Below are 19,775 nucleotides of genomic sequence, written 5' to 3'. Positions count from 1 at the left end.
AAAGGAAAAATCTGACTTTAGCATGCTAAATAGCCTACTAAGACATTCTGAAATCGATGTTAATTTCTCAGTTCAACTTTTTACTCAAATTGTTATTTATGGTAATATAATGTATAATGAGATTCTTTTATGAAATAAGACAAATGCACAATAGAAACATTTTCACTTGGCAACTGGACTTTATTAAATGCTATATAGCCTGAAGGATCTGACAGTTGTCCTGGATTGCGTATGCACATTAAATGAGTGAAAGTGGTTCGATGGATGTATAGAAAAGCAGATCATTGCTAACTGGCTACATCAGGTGTGTTTTTCAAGTCTTCAGCTGGCCGCTGTATTCAGGAGCAACACGGACTTTACGTAAGATGCGCTGTTACGCTGGGTGCAGCATCCGTCCTTCTATCCGGCCAAGACGCATATGAGCTGCCTGCATATATATATATACCAGCTGCAAAATGCGTGGATACATTTTTTTTACACCTTAAAAACAGGATAACAGTATTGCATTCGAATTTGGCAGTTTACAGCGCTTGCATCGTGTCTTTTTTCCGTGTAATAGTATCTGTGAAGGATAGATTCATCGTTATTCACCGTCTCCGCGCGCCATTGACGCGCTCCGGATCTGTGGGAGAGCGGCGCAAACGCGCGCGCGCGCGCGAGAGACGGAATCAATTGAACGCACGAAAAAAACGAAGAGCGGAGGGAAAAGATAATTAGAATGAAGATCCATCGGGGCAAGGAAAAAAAGGATTAGGTACGATTTATCAGATGTATTGTCTCGCATTCGTCGAATGGGCAACGAATGAACGTAATGTATAGGTCTATCTATGTAATTGCATGTTGTATGATTGACTGGCATTGATTTGGTTGTATAGAGGTTGCCACATGGTTAAGATCTTCAACATGCATCTTTAGAAGAAGAGGATCCGGAGAATGTCATGGACGCATAAGGGGAAAACGGTAGGATGCTTTCTCATTCAGAATTCATTTCAAGCATTTTTTATTATTATTATTTATTTATTTATTCCGTTTATTTAACGATGTGATAATATATATATATATATATATATATATATATATATATATATATATATATATATATATATATATATATATATAGGCCTATATATGAATCTGACGGTTGTTTTTGGATATGCATTTATTTGTATTTAGGCCTATTTGTTGAGAATCGGTGCTACTCTTGGTGAATTATGGCTTGGCTGTATCATTTGCATTTTTCTTTCTCATTATCGGCGAATTACACACACAGACTCGCTCCTGTGCCATTTTGTTGCGCGTCTTCGTGTGTCTGTGTGTGTGTGTGCGCGCGCGCGCGCGTCGAGGCCTCACTTGTGTATTTCACGCGCGTGCGGCGGGATCCGTTTAGAAGACGCCGCAGTCACTAACGCATTCAAATGCACACGCTCGGGTTTTCGGTCACACTGCGGTCCTTATGATGATGGAAATAGGGTCTAAGATGTTGCATTTTGTAAAGGTTAATAAACAGTCTATATAATATCTCATGTCTTCTGGAATAGATTTTCTTTCATCTATGCATTCGGCTCGAATTTATTGGTCGGTGGGTTTTAACGGAGCCGTAGCGCAAATAAAGCGCCGCCACCCAACCGGATTCCGACACCCAGCATCTGCAAATCAATTTAGCGTTGTCATGGTTACAGTGAAGCTGCACCACCGCACCTGTGACACACACACACACACACAAACACACACACACACACGTACGTGTATGTGTGTGCGTAGGCCTACTGAAATGTTGCGCCTGCGTGTTGGAGATGATACAGAGACATATTAGGACTTTATGATATATAAGTGTACATATAGAAATGTATCCTATATAAACTAATCGATTAGTTTATTCATCCAGAATCAGTTTTCGTGATTGTATATTAAAAATGGATCTTAAACATCTTATATAGGTGTTAAGATCATTATTATTATTATATTTTAGCCTATTTCACCATGACATGAGCCATACTGCACTAAAATCAAAGAGATAAATATTCACTATTCAACATGTGAGACACGATTTTCAGTTTGAGGCAGTTTTATTCAGTTCTGATATTTTTTGTAGCAATGAATACAAAAATATTACAATATAATAGATTAGAAGAGAAGCATCTAAAACCTCTAAGAGTCCATTGGTTATACAAAAAGTAAAGACCGTAGTTTAATGGCCTGCTATAGGTTATAAGACAATTATGTTAATGCACAAATGTTATAGTGCAATTTTACAAACAAGTGCAATTTTGAGTGTGCTCAGTAGTCTACACCACTCATCAATGTCATCAAATCAATGAAGGCGGGACACAAATTTGAGCGGGAACCTCATGGATTATTCCAGCGGTTCAGATTGAAATGTTGTTTAGACCAACAGTAATTTCCAGTGGTGTCAACGATTCAGCATTTGGAGAAATTCACCGTTTTGAATGTAAAATATGTGGCGTACAGTTCATGATTTTCAGCGAATCAGGCTCAAGGCAAAGAGTGACTGTGTGTGTAATGTAAAGGAATTGAATGAATTATCTGGTAAAATACCGTCTCAGAAAATTCCCTTGATATTGTCTTAGAAAACGATCTAAAACACAAAGTTAAAACTAGAACAGGGGAAGACCTGTGACTTGTGACTTCAATTGAGTTTTTAGGTTTTGAGCCCCCAGTTAAAGGAGTAGTTCACCTAAAAATGGAAAATGTACTTTTACTCACTCATTTACTCACATTTATGTCATTCAAAAAAAAAAATAGTGCTCAAAATGAACTGTTGTCAATGGAAAAGAGCAGCGTTCGGATTCTTGATGAAAAGATTGTGTTCAGATTCTACAGGGAGGAAAAACACAATGAGGGGAAACTTGAGGACAGTAAATCATTTTGTGCATTTTCTTTTGCTAGCCAGCTGACACAGTCACGTCAGTTTACAGATACATCAGTGATGAAAAGAAACTCAAATTATATTCGTCTTTTCTTTGAGACAGCTCAAGAAAGAAAGAAAAGACGACTGAAACAGAAAAATTGCTCGCAATATAGACAGTGTTTGTCTTGTACTGTGAACTTTGAAAATACATGTACCTTTAAATCCAAAAATGTTACAATTTTGGGCCTTTATCGCATTTCAAGTCTTTATTCTGAAAATTGTGCATACAGCACCTTCACCCCCCCACCATGGACGACTGTTTGTAAAGGATAAATGAATAAAAATAATGCCATACTGCTTTGCATTTATTTTGAATGCCGTAAATAATGTTGTTCTATCAATGTTATATACATCACATTTCTTTGGCTTTAGAAGTGTGTTAAACATGTGAGGATGTATTCATCCACCTGTTACATGTCCAACATGATCACACAGGCTCATTGAACCAAGTTTAAATTGTTTTGCTGATATTTTAGAAAATTACCCAGATACTTTCTTCCCTGTAATCCTTTATAATAACTTTTATTAACATTAAAAACATACATTCTATGAAGCTTAAAATATTATATAAAAAAATATATATATATATATATATATATATATATATATATTTATATATATATGCACACACACACACACACATTTGTAAAATGTAAATGTAAAATGTTTGTAAAAATGTACACAATAAGATTTTGCTGATTCTGAAGGAAATTGGTACTTTAATTCACCAAAGTGGCATTCAACTGATCACAAGTACAGTCTGGACATTACTGATGTAAAACAACAACATCACTATTTAGAAAAAAAGTCATTTGTGATCAAATCTAGACAGCAGCATCACTCCAACACCTTATCCTTGAGTAATCATGATAAATTGATCATTTGATACTAGAAAATCACTTGCCATTATATCAAACACAGCTGAAAGATATTTGGTTCATTAAATGAAGCTGAACGTTGTCTTTGTGTTTGTTTTTGAGTTGCACAGTATGCAATAGACTGGCATGTGTTAAGATCAATATTAGATCAAAAATGGCAAAAAAGAAACAGTTTTCTCTAGAAACTCGTCAGTCAATCATTGTATTGAGGAACGATGCTTGAAATTGCCATAAAACTGCAGATTTCATCTAAAGGTGTAACTACAGTCTTCAAAGACAAAGCACAACTGTCTCTAACAAGGACAGAAAGAGATGTGGAAGACCAGATGTGCAACTAAACAAGAGGATAAGTACATCAGAGTCTAGTTTGAGAAATAGACGCCTCACATGTCCTCCGCTGACAGCTTCATTGAATTCTACCTGCTAAACACCAGTTTCATGTACAACAGTAAAGAGAAGACTCTTGTGGGAAGAACTGCAAAGAAAGACACTTTTGAAACAGAAACACAAAAAGAAAAGGTTCGAGTGGGCAAAGATACACAGACATTGGACAACAGATAATTGGAAAAGAGTGTTACGGATCTAAACCTCATTGAGATTTTGTGGGATCAGCTAGACTGTAAGGTGCGTGAGAAGTGCCAAGGTCAAGTGCTACAGGAAGTGTGGGGTGAAAGGTCACCGGAGTATCTGGTCAAACTGAGAGCTAGAATAACAAGGATCTGCTGCACGTGGAAGATTTTGAAGTAGTTTAAGAAGTTCTGAAAATTTTGTCAAATTCTAAAAGTAATTTTTCATGTTATTAATGTCCTGACTATATTTTGTGATCAGTCGAATGCCTGAAAAGTTATACAAAATATATATATGTAGTGAGACAGACTAATGTCTTGTAGTAGTCCCCCCAATGTTGTAACTTGTGTATAACTGTAATTTTTCCTGTTATGCATAATATTAATTTTAATGTGATTTATATTATGCAGTGTGCATAAGAACAGCACATCTGTCTGTTTTATTGTATCCCACCCCTCAGTATTTGGTGGTTTTGGTTATAGCCTATCAGCGTGCATTCGTGGGGTAAATTAGGGAAGCTATGTGCGCCTAGATGGGCGTCATGGTCTAATGGCCTCCCCCTTTTCCGGTATTGGGCGTTTCCGCTCAATAGGTATGTGTTGTTGTCATTGTTTGTATTTATGTTCGACGTTAGGCTAACTGCCTGGCTCTGGTCCCTTGTGTTAATGTTAGTTTCATTGTATGTGATTTAGCGTTTGTTTGTGCGAGGCTTGTTTAGCGCTCCGCTGGCCAATTGCTGCCTTCCTTCAGTCAGCCGTTCCATACAGCCGTGTGTGTGCGGCTGTAATTATGGCTGTAGCTTCAACGCTTTTGGTGTGTGAGCGCCCTGGATACGATGGTGGTTAAAACTCGTGTGGGTTTCATGTTTGTTTTTTTGTGGTTGTTTGTTCTTTTGTGGATTGTCTGCTCTGCCCACCAGAGGGTGTCTGTCTGGGTGGAGGCTGCGGGGCTGAACTGCGCTGCTGTTTTGTTTTCTGTTTTGTTATACATTTTTGTTTTGGTATGTTTACATTATAGGCTCTGTCTCTGGCTCCAGAGGTGTTGTTTCCTCTCTCTCCGTCCTCTGTGTATGTCCTGAGCCACAGAGATCATCATTGGAGTTTGGAGGTGGTGTCATTAGCTCTGCCCTTCCTGACATGTGTTGTATGTTGAAAATCAGTTTGTCTTTTTGTTTTTTATGTGTATTTAGTTCATTTTCCCTTCTGTGTTCTCAGGAGCTGAAGGCCCAGTGCAGGGGGCTAGCTGTTCCCCGCGCTAAATGGTGGTAGTGCCCCTGTCACCTGTGGTGTGCTGTGTTTCACTGACTCACCTGTGTGTGTGTGTGTGTGTGTGTGTGTGTGTGTGAGTGAGAGTGTACACTTGGGGGTGACGTGTCTTTATCGGGGAATTGCTGCCCCCGGCTAGCCTTCCTGCTCCTGGTAAGCCTCAGCCCTTTGTGGTCAGTGTATATGTTTTATGGGTGTGTGAAGCCTACTACACACCACGTAGTTGATTGCGTTGCTCATAATTGTAATACACTGTTAAAGGATGAAATGAGCATGCAGTGCCCATTATGATTAATCTGTTAAGATAAATAAAAGATTTTGTACCTTGGTATTCACGTCTCTCGCCCTCTTGTTTGAACCTGTGTGCCCTTTCCGATTTGGGTTGGTGTTTCCCTGTTGATTACAGGGTGGCGTAGTCTGCTCATTTATTGTATTTTTCATGGCGACATCAGCAGCATTCTTCCCCCCTCGGCTGGTGCTGCCGCCCTATCTATCCTCGACCGGCCGTTCCGCTACATATACATTTAAATTTATGCATTTGGCAGACGCTTTTATCCAAAGCGACTTACAGTGCACTTATTACAGGGACAATCCCCCCGGAGCAACCTGGAGTTAAGTGTCTTACTAAGGGCCCAACAGTGGCATCTTGGTGGTGCTGGGGCTTGAACCCCTGAAGATGCTTAACAAAAACATTTGGTTTAGATGGTTATTTATATCTTCAGCTTTAGTGTGTCAATAGGAAATATAAATGTTAGACTCCCAAACATTACTTTTGCAAATAGAAATGATTAGAATAGAAGAACAGGGAGCCCTGCAACGGATGTCATGGCCCCCATAAACCCCCTCACTGAGCACAGAGTCATTCTGGGATTACATAAAGAGACAGAAGTAATTGATAGAAGTAGATAGACGAACTGTGGTGAATTCTCCAAAACGCTTGAACATCCTATCTGCCAACAATCAAGAACAACTGTGTCCAGGTGTCCCTAGGAGAATTGGGGCTGTTTTAAAGGCAAAACTGGTCGTACCAAATATTGATTGAGCTTTTTTATGTTTGCTGGTCTTTGAATTACATTAATTGATAAATGAAAACAATTTATGGCATTATTGTAGAAGACATACTCACTATGCAACATTTTTCCCAAGTGCCTAAAACTTTTGCACAGTACTGTAGATATATATATATATATATATCATATTTTGACTGTACAATGCACTTCATAAAATGTTATATTTGGTTTCTGGTGTTGGTTAAGGCCAGATAAACCAATGATTTGCCATAAATAAAGTCAAAGCCTTTTAATTGTCTCAGTATATTTGCACATTTCTTATTTGCATTATTTTCTTATTGTATAAATATATACAGATGGAATAGTCTAAATGATCAATGTGTAAATGGAGAAGAAATTTAAGTGAGAATGAACTGAAATACATTAAAACAGCAGAGGCCAAAGCAAGTGCGCAGGTCACAGTTTTTAGTTGCTGATGTAATGACATCACACCCTTAGCTAGATGAAATACAATAGGCTGTACATATATGCAGTTTTTGACCTCTCTCACACATTCCCCCTCATTTCTGTATTTTTAATGTTTTTGTTTTCAGTAAGCAAGGCCAGGCTGACTGAGATGTTTCTGATGGAAAGCAGAAGACTACCGTAGCAGCATCCAGCACTGTTAACATCTGTGTGGAGTGCACTTTGATGCCACAACCTGATTCCATAACAAGTTAATCATAAACAAAGTTTCTTCCTTTCTTGCTTTGTGGATATTGTTAAAGATATGACACATATTACATATCTAATATGTTCTATCAAGTTAATGTTTAAGATGTTTTAGGGAGTTTTAGTTCTTACTATTTGTCTCTTTTTTTTTAAGAAAGGGGCAGGACATGACTCAGTTGCCATGCAGGCTGCTATAACAGGCCTTTTCAGCCCCTCCCCCCTCGTCTGGTTGGTCCAGCTGTTGTTGTGGCCACACCTCCTTGGACCTAGATTGGCCGAGGCCAGTCCAGCCTGCCCTGCTCCCTGTAGCTGTTCCAATCAAGCCAGTCGAGTGATCTGTACAAGAAAAGGCATAAATGATGTTCCACCGAGTATCTCGTCTAATACTAGATACCTCAATCTGCAGGAGAACTCCATACAGGTAATCTACCCTATATCCAAAACATATCGATGCCCTGTGTAAACATCTTTCCTCAAGGACTATACATGAGAACTACATCTTTATATTATAAAACAACAAATGTATATATAAGAAATACATAAAAAACACCTGTAACGCTCACATTCCCAGAGTATTTAAGAACACAAAAGTGCATTTTCTCCAAAATTTACAGAAGAAATACTCTGAAGTCATGATTCAAAACAAACCCTGTAAAACTTGATGTTACAAATTCAACTCAATGCTGCAAAAAGTTTTTCAATGGTTTAATTGTAAACAAGCTGTGACAGCTTACTTGCTCTGTTAGTAAAACCTTTTAAAACAACAAGCTTTACATTTAGCCACATTGCAATTCAATCATCCTCAATCACAGACTGAAAGACTTTCATGCAGGCACAATCCAAAATAGCAAAAAACGACACAACCCGTCTCATGTTGAGATCATATGACCAGCCGAAATCTACTAATATTATCTTGTAAACCCCTCTATAATCAAATACTTTTGCTCATGTAATACATTAATCATGGCCGACTGCAACTAGCATGTTTCTACAATGGCACTGGAAACCGGAAACTATTGCTTTTGCATGATGCTGCTAAGTGTCAGTACAAGTCAAAGATCGGACAGCACAACATTAACAAAACTTATTGAGTGCACTTTTAAGTACTATTTTTATAATCTGGTACATTCTTTTTCTACAGGTGATTAGATCAGACACCTTCAAGCACCTCAGTCACCTGGAAATTTTGCAGTTGTCTAAGAACCAAATTCGTCAAATTGAGGTGGGAGCATTTAATGGCCTTCCAAATCTTATCACCCTGGAGCTGTTTGACAACAGACTACCGCTGGTTCCGTCCCAGGCGTTTGAGTACCTGAGCAAACTACGTGAACTCTGGCTGAGAAACAACCCCATAGAAACACTCCCAGCGTACGCCTTCCACCGCGTGCCGTCACTACGGAGGCTAGACCTTGGCGAGTTGCGCAAACTCGGCTTCATCTCGGAGGCCGCATTTGAAGGTCTGGTGAACCTACGTTTCCTGAATCTGGGCATGTGTGGGCTGAAGGACGTACCCAAATTGACACCCCTTGTGCGACTAGAGGAACTGGAGCTATCGGGCAACCAACTGGGCATAGTGCGGCCTGGATCGTTCCAGGGTCTCGTGTCTCTACGTAAACTGTGGCTCATGCACTCTCGGATCTCCGTCATCGAGCGCAATGCCTTTGATGACCTCAAAAACCTGGAGGAGTTAAATCTATCTCATAACACTTTACACTCATTGCCCCACGATCTGTTCACACCACTGCAGCAGTTAGAACGTGTCCACCTGAACCACAACCCTTGGGTCTGCAACTGCGATGTTCTGTGGTTGAGCTGGTGGCTCAAAGAAACCGTGCCTGATAATTCCACTTGTTGTGCACGTTGCCACGCCCCACCTGGCACTAAGGGCAGGTACATTGGAGACCTTGATCAGCGAGACTTCACCTGCTATGCACCTGTGATTGTGGAACCACCAACTGACCTCAACGTGACAGAAGGAATGGCAGCTGAGCTGAAATGCCGTACAGGGACATCTATGACTTCTGTTAACTGGCTGACCCCTAATGGAACCTTGATGACTCATGGTGCATACAAGGTCAGAATCTCTGTCCTGCATGATGGAACCCTGAATTTTACCAATGTGACCATGCAAGACACAGGTCCATACACATGTATGGTGACCAACTCGGCCGGCAACACCACGGCAACAGCTGTGTTGAATGTCTCAGCACCTGACCCAGGCAATGGCTACAGCTACTTCACAACTGTTACCGTTGAAACTTTAGAGACGGTGCAAGATGTACACGATTCGGCACGGCAGTTTGTCAATGAGACCTTTATTAGTGTTCCAGGACCAACGGCCGCATCTGCCTCAGCAGGCCCTACCGGCTCGATGCTCTCCTCCTTGTCACCACGAACTACTCGTGCACCGGACCACCCGTTCACAGTCTCCATTACAGATGTCGCTAACCTGTCAGGTCTTGAGGATGTAATGAAAACGACCAAGATCATCATTGGCTGCTTTGTGGCCATCACCTTCATGGCCGCCGTGATGTTGGTTGTCTTCTACAAGCTTCGTAAACAGCACCAGCTACACAAACATCACGGTCCAGCCAGAGCCATCGAGATCATCAATGTTGAAGATGAGATCGGATCTGGTGGAGCAAGTGGCATCACAGGAGGAGGTACCATCCATAGGGGGGCCGGAACAGGTGGAGGGGGGCAGAGTCCTAGGATCCATGACCCAGAGATCATGATCCTGCCCAGTGTCGGGCAAACAGAGCACCTAAACCACTACTATAAAGCGCATCACTTCAACAACAATGTTCTGGGGTTAAACATGGGAACTGGGATGCTTAACAACAAACCCAACCCTTCCTCCCAGAATCAGGCTCCAACCATGAAATTGGTGACCGCATCTGGTGACAACTCCAAACCTGGATCAACCTCACCTCCCCTGCCAATTCCCATCCCCATGGCGATGACCTTCCATGGAACCCTGAAAGGCCTTAGTCATGTTCCCAATATGCAGACTGAGCCACTGTTGCTATCGAATGGCTCCAAGGAAAGTGTCCAGGAGACCCAGATCTGATTATTTACCAACACATGCACACTCAGAAAGGAAAGTAGACTGGATTTTACACCAGAGTGATTGTCAAATGCTGAAGTCAACAGCCTTTGATATATTGGAACTCCTTTCCAAAAGATTCTATGGAATATTCTGTTCAAATGATCAAAGAGACGAGTTTTTGCTGATGAGGTGGACATGATGGCGCTACTGAGTACATACAGTACGTGCCAAAGCAGCGTCCTTTTTTGCAGTTCCTATGAGTTGTGTCAGCGTATTAAAATATAGTCTATATTAAAGTAGTGTAATTACATATGTGTTGGTTTTCCATAGCCCAGCGACACCGAGTACACACTCACGCCATTGTACAGCAGCGAACAGACCTGTATAAAAGCATACACACATTTACACTTACCAGAGGTTGACATCATTATTCATCTTACTCACCTCAGTAGGTAGTGTACCTGTGTGTGTGTGTGGGTTTGTTTAAGTATAAGCTCAGAAATAAAGACTTAAATTGCTGTGATCCAGAACACATGTTCACTTTGCTTCATGACGACATTCTGAATCTAGCACAAGTGAGGATTCGTTCATAAGCTCATTGAATTCAGAACTTTGAAAGATGCCAATTTCAGGGTGACATACACTTTCATAATACCTAGAGAGGAAAGAGAGAAGACGCCTTTTCTTGTGAACAATAAGAGTTATGTGCAACACATCTTTTGGCTGCTGTGTCACACTGTTTGCAGCAAGGGTGCCGTAGTATGTACCTCCCAACAAGCCGCCCAAGAGCAAATCTCTCTGCGTGTCTTCATGTTTGGAGAGATTGTAAGTGTCATATCTCAGTCTTTATTGCCTGTCAGTGCTGAGTTAAAGAGTAACAGCACTGTGTAAGGGCTATTTCGCTGGCATTGGGTGATTTTTAATGTGTAGAGTGTCGCCAAATGTTTCTTGTCTAAAAGTCAACGAAAGATGATGTTCACAAGTTCTCAACCATAATAACTAACGTTATCGGCTATATGGTGAAACAAGATATTAACTGAGAACAAAATGATATGGGATTTTATTTCATCCAATGGGAATTGATTGGGTCATGAAAAGTGGGCGTTCCAAACCGGAATGGCTAAATGGGCTGGGGTTGAAAAAGTAAGAGGGATTTGTGACATCAGCCAAAAGGAAAGTTGTTTTAGAGTAAGTTATTACATTTTACAACATTCATTGACATCAATTTTGTTTTACTGTTGACCTAAGCTCTATTAAAGCTTTCAAAAATGCTGGGATACACAGCGCAGTACTCGCTTGTCGTAGCTGATCTGGGCAGAATTTTGCAGTTGTGGGACAATTTTAGATTTTTAAAAGTGTGAGAATGAAATACCTAATGTCCAATTTTTTTCTGATGAAAGATTTTGCAATATGAAATGTAATCTACGTAAAGATTTTCAAGTATAAAGTTTATAGTCCGGGGACATGGCAGTGTTTCAGCATCAGGGTAAAGGGAATTGGGATTACCTTTCTTGGGCCACTTAAAATGTAATGTTAGCCATCCATTGAGGGAACTTGTAAGCCTCGTTTTCGAAGAATGTTTTCTTGGAAATTATTTGCAACCTGGCAAGTCCTTCCCGGGAGCCATACAATAACTTCAAAAAGTCACTGCTGACTACGTAAAACGTGATATTGAGCAAGTTTTTCATCCTTGAATGGCTTTGAAGTTGTATATTAACAATGTGCAATGTGCCATTAACTGAAGTAGAGTACACATGCGTGTATCATTGTAATTGCTGCATTAAACTTTACCCAGTTTTTAATTTCCAATTCATCACTATCTTTTTATATGATGTTGTTAAAATTGATTCATCCTTTTAAAAATGGTGGGAACTTTCATAAATGAAATTGGATTGAATTTGATCAATTGGGGAGAAGTCTCTGTTTCCTTGTTAACTTTGCTAATTGAGGACACCGTTTGGTTGCAGTCCTACTCATACGTCAGTAACCAGAGGACATTATGTCTTTAAATCAGTCTCTCAAATGTCTGCCCGCTGTTCTTCAAAATGGAATTATAGGATGAACTGTTGTTTCTTTTTCTTTTATTGCTTTCCATATTTTCCCTACAGTATGAGAGCTGATCGTGTTTGAATATCCAGTGTGGTTGCTTAGCAACAACATCATTGCCGGGAAAAGCTCTTAAAAGCTTATTGTTGCACCTGACCCTCATCTGCTGATGTGCAACATAGGTGCAGTAGATCATAATAACGTCAACGTAACATAAGTAAAAGGTTAGTTCATGTGAGGAACATGTTCTGCTGCCTTGCTTTGTGTCCTCAACACCAGAAAATCTACAGTAACGCAAAACTGAAACACACATATGGGTGTGTAAAAAAGGATTAGGAAATTTTACGAATACGAATACACAAATACATCTGCGGTATGAGGCTAGCATGTTTGTTTATCCCTTATGGTTTAAAAAAATCAGTGTTATCAAATGATTATCATAGGCAGTGACCAAATGTTTCAAGGGGCACGCCCATATATCTCCATCAAGTGCTATGCTAACGCTTTATAATCTCAATTCTTCCTCAAATTCTTCCAAAATTCCTCCTTTTCCTTATTTCTCTACTGTTTAGGACCCTTTTAAAATAAATAGATATATTCAGCCATTTGTTTATGAACCATGCAACCAACTTTTACTATGATTTGCTACTTCCTAATTAGCTAGTTAATTAGCTACTTGCTAATAAGAGTCAGTTGGTATTATGTGGAGGGACATTCTATTTGAACATGTCCACAAGTGCATTGAATCATCATTTTGATGTATTTTTAGCTTCTAAAGCGTACTTTTGTCAACTTTTATGTGCACTGGTGTGTAGATGGCCTCAAAGCTAGCACATGCAGACTAAAAGCTCCATAACTCAGAGATTAAATCACATCTACTGCTCAAATTTGAGTCACAAATAGATGTTATAGACAACAAACCTTTCCGTATCTCTCTTTTGTACCACCTTAAAAGGCATACACCAACATTTCCATTCTACTTAAGAAGCCTGTTGGGGACACCAGCATCCAAAACTAGCCTTTTGGTAGGTCTATATTTCTGAAATGCACTCTCCCTCATGTTGTTCCAAACCCGTATGACTTTCTTTCTCCCATGGAACACAAAAGATGTTCAACAGAATGACTCAGTCACCATTTGCTTTCATTGTATGCAAAAAAAGATGCAATAAAAGCGAATGGTGACTCAGTCCCTAACATCTCTTTTAGTGTTTCATGGAAGAGAGAAAATCATACGGGTTTGTAACAACAATAAACAACGACAGAATTTAAATTTTTAGGTGTACCATCCCATTAACCTGCCCAAATTCTTACCTGATATTTAAAGTTCGCCCGTTTGTGAACTACTGTGTTAGCAGCCGGTTGTTCCTCTCCTCTATACATCTTCTCTGCGGCCAGGGAAATCACATGACCCTTGTTGCATTGGCTTATTCCTCTCAATCTTTGACATTGACTCAATCAAAGACATTGAAGCCCAGACTAGTGCTGCTTATTATTTTAATTTGAGCAGGAAGCTGTTTATAAATCAGAACAGATAGAATATATTATGGGCTGTGAAGCAGTTATCACTATAGTCTCTTAATCTAGTGGGGGTCTCTCTCTCCCTCCCTCTCTCTTTCTGTCATATATATAATGCCATGTATATAATCTAAAGATGTAAATATTCTCTATTTTTTGACTTACCATTAGCTGAACAGAATCTGAAACAGAAAGAAGCTTTTTGGAAACTCTGCGTCATTGTCTTTCCTCTTTATGGGTGAATCTCACGAAAAGCATGTCCTGGTCACATTTAACTCCAAAATCAAAAGAGAGGCTAAAAATCATGTTTTAGGATACAGTGATAATTCACATAAAGATAATGAAGATTATTTCAGGACAGTATTTTTTACATTATTGTCGTGACAATCAAACAAATTTTGCTTATTGCTCTTGAGTTTTATTTGATTATTTTTCTCAACATTAAAAAATAATTATTATTTTGAGATTTATGCATTTAAATTTCATAAACAAAATTCCATCCAATTGAATTAAGCTGTCTGAAAAAAGTTTTATTTAACTTGATTTTTTATTTCTTTTAAAAAATGATTACACAACTCAATATTATGCCATATTATTACATTAAAATGCATAAATCTTAAAAATAGGCTTAAATCTTTTTTCTCATTAGATTCTCATTACTGTAATAAAGTACGTTTTAAATGAATATGGTATTAAATTAAAGGTAGTACTACAAATAATATAGTGATATAAAGGTACTTTACAATTTAAATAACTTCTCATATTTTTCGCATTACTGTAATGAAATTTTAAATGTTTTTGTTTTACCGTATTAAGAATGTAGGGTTTAAATGAGCTTAATCATTATGAAAATAATGTCACAATACAAAATAAATAAATAAAAACATAAAAATAGGCTTTATTTCTTTATGCAAAAATATAAGTCCTCATTTTTTTTGTTTTCAATTTCGGGATGAAATATGACCTGGAAATAATCATGACGGGTGACGTGAGATTCACCTTGATCTGTTTCTCTCAAACACAATCCTCAAAAAGAAAAAGAAAAAATAAACCACTGAAAGTTGAAAGAAAAAAATAATTAGCATTTTAAAAACGATCAATACCACTGCAATCAGCTCTGTTCCAGTTAGCTTTGATTTTCATTTGTTTACCTATTTATATGTACTGAATATTTTTGTTTTGTTTAACATGTTGATGCTGTGTGGTTCAGCTGTGGAGAGATGGTTGATTGGCTATCAGTTCTGGGTAAAAGGTTGCCGATGTGGCAAATGCTTAACTGTGCGTGTGAGCCTGTGCACTATGCCATTCGCTACACAGACGGTCTTTACCAATAAAACATGGACACTTTGGCTTTAGAACCTGCCTGTGTGTGTTTATGCACAACTTTGATTAAAAGTGCTGCACGTAATGTTTTTGTTAATAGCATATAACATTTTTTAGCACTACCTGGCAAATATTACTGAAACAGGTCTTGTAAGAAATCACAAGCCAGGAGAGCAGCTTTCACTTTTTAGCCAATCAGAAGCATCCTCTACCTGTCAATCATTTTGCAAGGCTTGCTGACATCGGGTTTGCTGTCATGTTTTCAAAAGGTGGGGAATTGAGAAGAGGGTGTGGTCTAATTTAGAGGTCAACAGTGCGTCTCAATCAGCTCCCTAGGGCTTTTCTCAATCATAAAATGATTCGAGTGCACTGGAACGTTTGCGCCCTAAAACAATTCCCAGAATGCATCGTAAAAAAACAGGGAGCAACTGGAAATTTCTTTCAGATCGTTAGAAGACGAGCAAAAGTGTAAATCCATGAGGTCAGAATCTAATTTCTCTAGAAAAGAAAGAGTTATTAGAACAAGACTAAAAATACACTTCTTATTTCTTCATTTGTGTCATTTATCTTCCATAATGCAGGTTTTAATGCCAACAACGAAAATGCACAATAGTGTCATTTAAATAGCGATTTCATTTAATGTGCAGGCTTGTATTTGTGATTATGTCAAGTGTCCTAATGTTCAGTGGGTCAGCATCCATGCCAGTGCCCGTTCACGATACTGATTCACGACATTGCGAGCTAGGGAGCTGAATGAGACATGGCGTGAGTTTGACAGGAGGAAGTGAAGCGTTCATTGATCGACTAGAGTTCTGTGGATTACTTTTATGTTGCCTAAATGTGACTTTTGGACCGTCAAAGTGCCGGCACCTGTTTTCTTGCATTTTAAGGACCTGACAGAGCTCGATCTTCTCCTAAAAATCTTCATTTGTGTTCTGCTGAAGAAAGACAGTCATGCACATCTGGGATGGCATGAGGGTAAGTGAATAATGAGAGAATATTCATTTTTGGGATAACTATTCCTTTAGAAGAAGAAGCCTTTATTTTGGTCACACATTATACATACATTTTTGGATATATATATATACACAGTGAAATGTATTTGTTTTCACATGTCCCAGCTAAGCTGGGGTCAAGCACCTTGCTCAAGGGCCCAACAGTGGCATCTTGGCAGTGCTGAGGCTTGAACCCCAGACCTCTGGTCAGTAACCCAGAGCCTCAACCACTGAGCCACCACTGCCCTAAACTTTAACTTTGAGATATTACGTATACGTAGTAATTATACATAGTTGTCAAAAAGCCTTCAGCATGTCACAAAAGACTAAATCCACAACGTGCAATTAAGGTGAAGAAATGTGTGATGCAGAAGTTTCCTTTAGAATCAAAGCACATGCTTGTCATGTTCAACTTAAAAGAGGGAAGCCTCATGTTTTGGGCAACAGGAAGTGGTTTAAATTCCAACAATTTACTGTGATAAACCATTTAAATGTTTAGAACACTTTTAAAGATTATTAGAAGGAAATTAACCTGTTACCAACCATTAAAAATCAAGTTTTCACTCTGGAACATTTGCAAAAAATGAAAAAAAAAAAAAAAAAGTGTGTGTTCGGTTTTTGTTTTCATTCCTTGGAACATTTTGCACTTGCGATAAAAAAGGACCGGGAAACGTGTCCTGAAGAGCACACGAGTTGACACACAACACAAAATTACTTGGTTGCTTTAGCAATTGTGATTTTCATCTCACATTTGATTTTTATGACACTATCGGTTAGGTTTAGGTTTAAGATTTAGGGTCGGTTCTTTTTCAACTGTTTGAAAGAAAATGTAATTTGCTTTTTGCGTCACACAATGGCCATTTCACCTCAGAACTGCCGTGATACGTGTTATGAACCATATAATATCATTTTGCAAAAATGTCCTCACATTGACCTGATTGTGGCGACATGAGATCCGACTCTATAATTTTAGTGCTTCGTTTTTAAACGTCTCTTGAATTTAGCCAATATTCACAAAGCACATTGTGATCGCCACAAGTGAGTCTGTATTCAATGTAGTCTTGATGTGATATTCGCCATCGTAACTATGCACAATTATTAAGATAGTTGCATTTTATTCTTTGCATTTTGCAAATAATGTTGCGCCCCTCCCACCCATTTTGTTTTTGGTTGAGAAGCCACTGATCGATTTGAGCCTCTCTGATTCTCAATCAAACCTATACACCCATTATATGTTAATATTGAACACGATTAGCTTCTGAATATTCCTAAAAGTCTCATCCCCAATTGGTCACCCCAGGAAACTAGACATTTTTTCAACATACATACAGAAAATAACCAAGAAGGAACCACAATGTTCACGCCGTTTGCTTGTAGGGTTTAGTCCCAGTCTCGCTGTGGTCTCACCTATACCACATACACTTCCTGCATACCACTCCCTGTTCTCGTTGCAGCGTTACCATGGCAACTGTGAAATGTGGGAAACCCTCTGTCCTTCAAAGGGGGAGTGAGGGGGTGCTGGTAATCAAGTGATTGAAAACAGCAATAGCGCATCAGCATGTTCTGAGCTAGTGTTTTCACTCTTAGAAATCATCTGCAATTAGATTGCTTGCAAGCAGTGAAATTGCATGTAAACTGTAGACATTACTGTATTTTTCCACTGTCCTTCTGCCTGGCGGACTGTATCCCTGTATTTTAATAATTACATTATTTACTGACATTTTTGTCTAGATGGCTTTTCTGAAGCTGTCTACGCTGCAAATGCAGCTTTGTCGATGCGTTATACTTATTTTTTAAAGGGAATGTGTCATTGTGAAAGTATATTGTGCTTTACATTGTTACTTGGTGACTGCATAACTGTCTGCACTGGATGAGGTCACATCCCTGTAGTTGTAAATGTTGGGTTTAAAATACTGGCTTGTTATATTTTATTCTTACTATTTGGAGACATTTACATTTATGCATTTGGCAGATGCTTTTATCCAAAGCGACTTACAGTGCACTTATTAAAGGGACAATCCCGCCGGAGCAACCTGGAGTTAAGGGCCTTGCTCAAGGACACAATGGTGGTGGCTGTGGGGATCGAACCAGCGACCTTCTGCTTACCAGTTATGTGCTTTAGCCCACTACACCACCACCACTCCGAGTGGAGACCAACTAATTGTGTGCTCAGGTCATATCGGAATTACCGAAATAACGGTAACAATAGTCAAAAATGTGAAAAACTGAGTTTAAATGTGTGTATATATATATATATATATATAAATACATTTAAACTCAGTTTTTCAAATTTCTTGACAGTTAAATGTAGAAAACATTGCCAGAATAAAGTAGCAAGTTTAGCTTTTATTTCTTTCATCACATTCCCAATGAGTCAGAAGTTTAGATACACTTTGTTCGTATTTGTTAGCATTGCCTTTAAATTGTTTTACTTGGGTCAAATGTTTTGGGAATCCTTCCACAAGCTTCTCACAATATGTTGCTGGAATTTTGTCCCATTCCTCACACACGCTATTTCAGTTCTGCACACATATCAGATTGCGGTCAGGACTTTGTGATGGGCACTCCAATACCTTGACTTTGTTATCCTTAAGCCATTTTGCCACAACTTTGGAGGTATGCTTGGGGCCATTGTTCATTTGGAAGACCCATTTGTGACCAAAATTTTACTTCATGGCTGATGTCTTGAGATGTTGCTTCAATATATCCACATAATTTTCCATCCTCATGATATCATCTATTTTGTGAAGTGCACCAGTACCTCCTGCAGCAAATCACCCCCACAACATGATGCTGCACCCCCATGCTTCACGGGTGGGATGTGTTCTTCGGTTTGCATGCATCACCCTTTTTCCTCCAAACATAACAATAGTCATTATGGCCAAACATTTCAATATATGTTTCATCAGACCAGAGCACATTTCTACAAAAAGTGAGATCTTTGTCCCCATGTGCACTTGCAAACTGTAGTCGGACTTCTTTATGGCAGTTTTGGAGCAGTTCTTCTTTCTTTGCTGAGCAACCTCTCAGGTTATGTAGATATAGGACTCGTTTTGCTGTGGATCTAGATACTCATCCACCTGTTTCCTCCAGCATCTTCACAAGGTCCTTTGCTGTTGTTCTGGGATTGATTTGCACTTTTTACACCAAACTACGTTCATCTCTAGGAGACAGAATGAATCTCCTTCCTGAACAGTATGATGGCTGTATGGTCCCATGGTGTTTATACTTGTGTACTATTGTTTGTACAGATGAACGTGGTACCTTCAGATATTTGGAAATTGCTCCCAAAGATGAACCAGATTTGTGGGGGTCCACAATGTTTTTTCTGAGGTCTTGGCTGATTTCTTTTGATTTTCCCATGATGTCAAGCAAAGAGGCACTGAGTTTGAAGATAGGCCTTAAAATACATCCACAGGTACACCTCCAATTCAGTACACCTCCAATCAGAAGCTAATTGGCTAATTGTCTAAAGGCATGACATCAT

General features: G+C 39.1%; 1 protein-coding gene across 2 annotated transcripts; it reads left to right on the top strand.

Moving 5' to 3' along the window:
- Window positions 1-384: 384 nt before the first annotated feature.
- Window positions 385-14,410, top strand: LOC127634933 (leucine-rich repeat-containing protein 4B-like). 2 transcript variants are annotated; one of them, XM_052114697.1, is made up of 5 exons: window positions 385-754; window positions 916-960; window positions 7,243-7,364; window positions 7,515-7,781; window positions 8,502-14,410. In XM_052114697.1, the coding sequence occupies exons 4-5, from the start codon at window positions 7,542-7,544 to the stop codon at window positions 10,428-10,430; spliced, it is 2,169 nt and encodes a 722-aa protein (XP_051970657.1). In that variant the 5' UTR covers window positions 385-754; window positions 916-960; window positions 7,243-7,364; window positions 7,515-7,541; the 3' UTR covers window positions 10,431-14,410. The 2 variants fall into 2 exon arrangements, with proteins under 2 accessions (XP_051970657.1, XP_051970656.1); XM_052114696.1 differs by having other exon boundaries at window positions 876-960.
- The last annotated feature ends 5,365 nt before the right edge of the window (window positions 14,411-19,775 follow it).

Source organism: Xyrauchen texanus, chromosome 42, assembly GCF_025860055.1.
Source record: "Xyrauchen texanus isolate HMW12.3.18 chromosome 42, RBS_HiC_50CHRs, whole genome shotgun sequence".
NCBI classification, from domain to species: Eukaryota; Metazoa; Chordata; class Actinopteri; order Cypriniformes; family Catostomidae; genus Xyrauchen; species Xyrauchen texanus.
The sequence above is the reverse complement of the archived record's forward strand: the minus strand, read 5'-3'. Positions and strand labels throughout refer to the sequence as shown.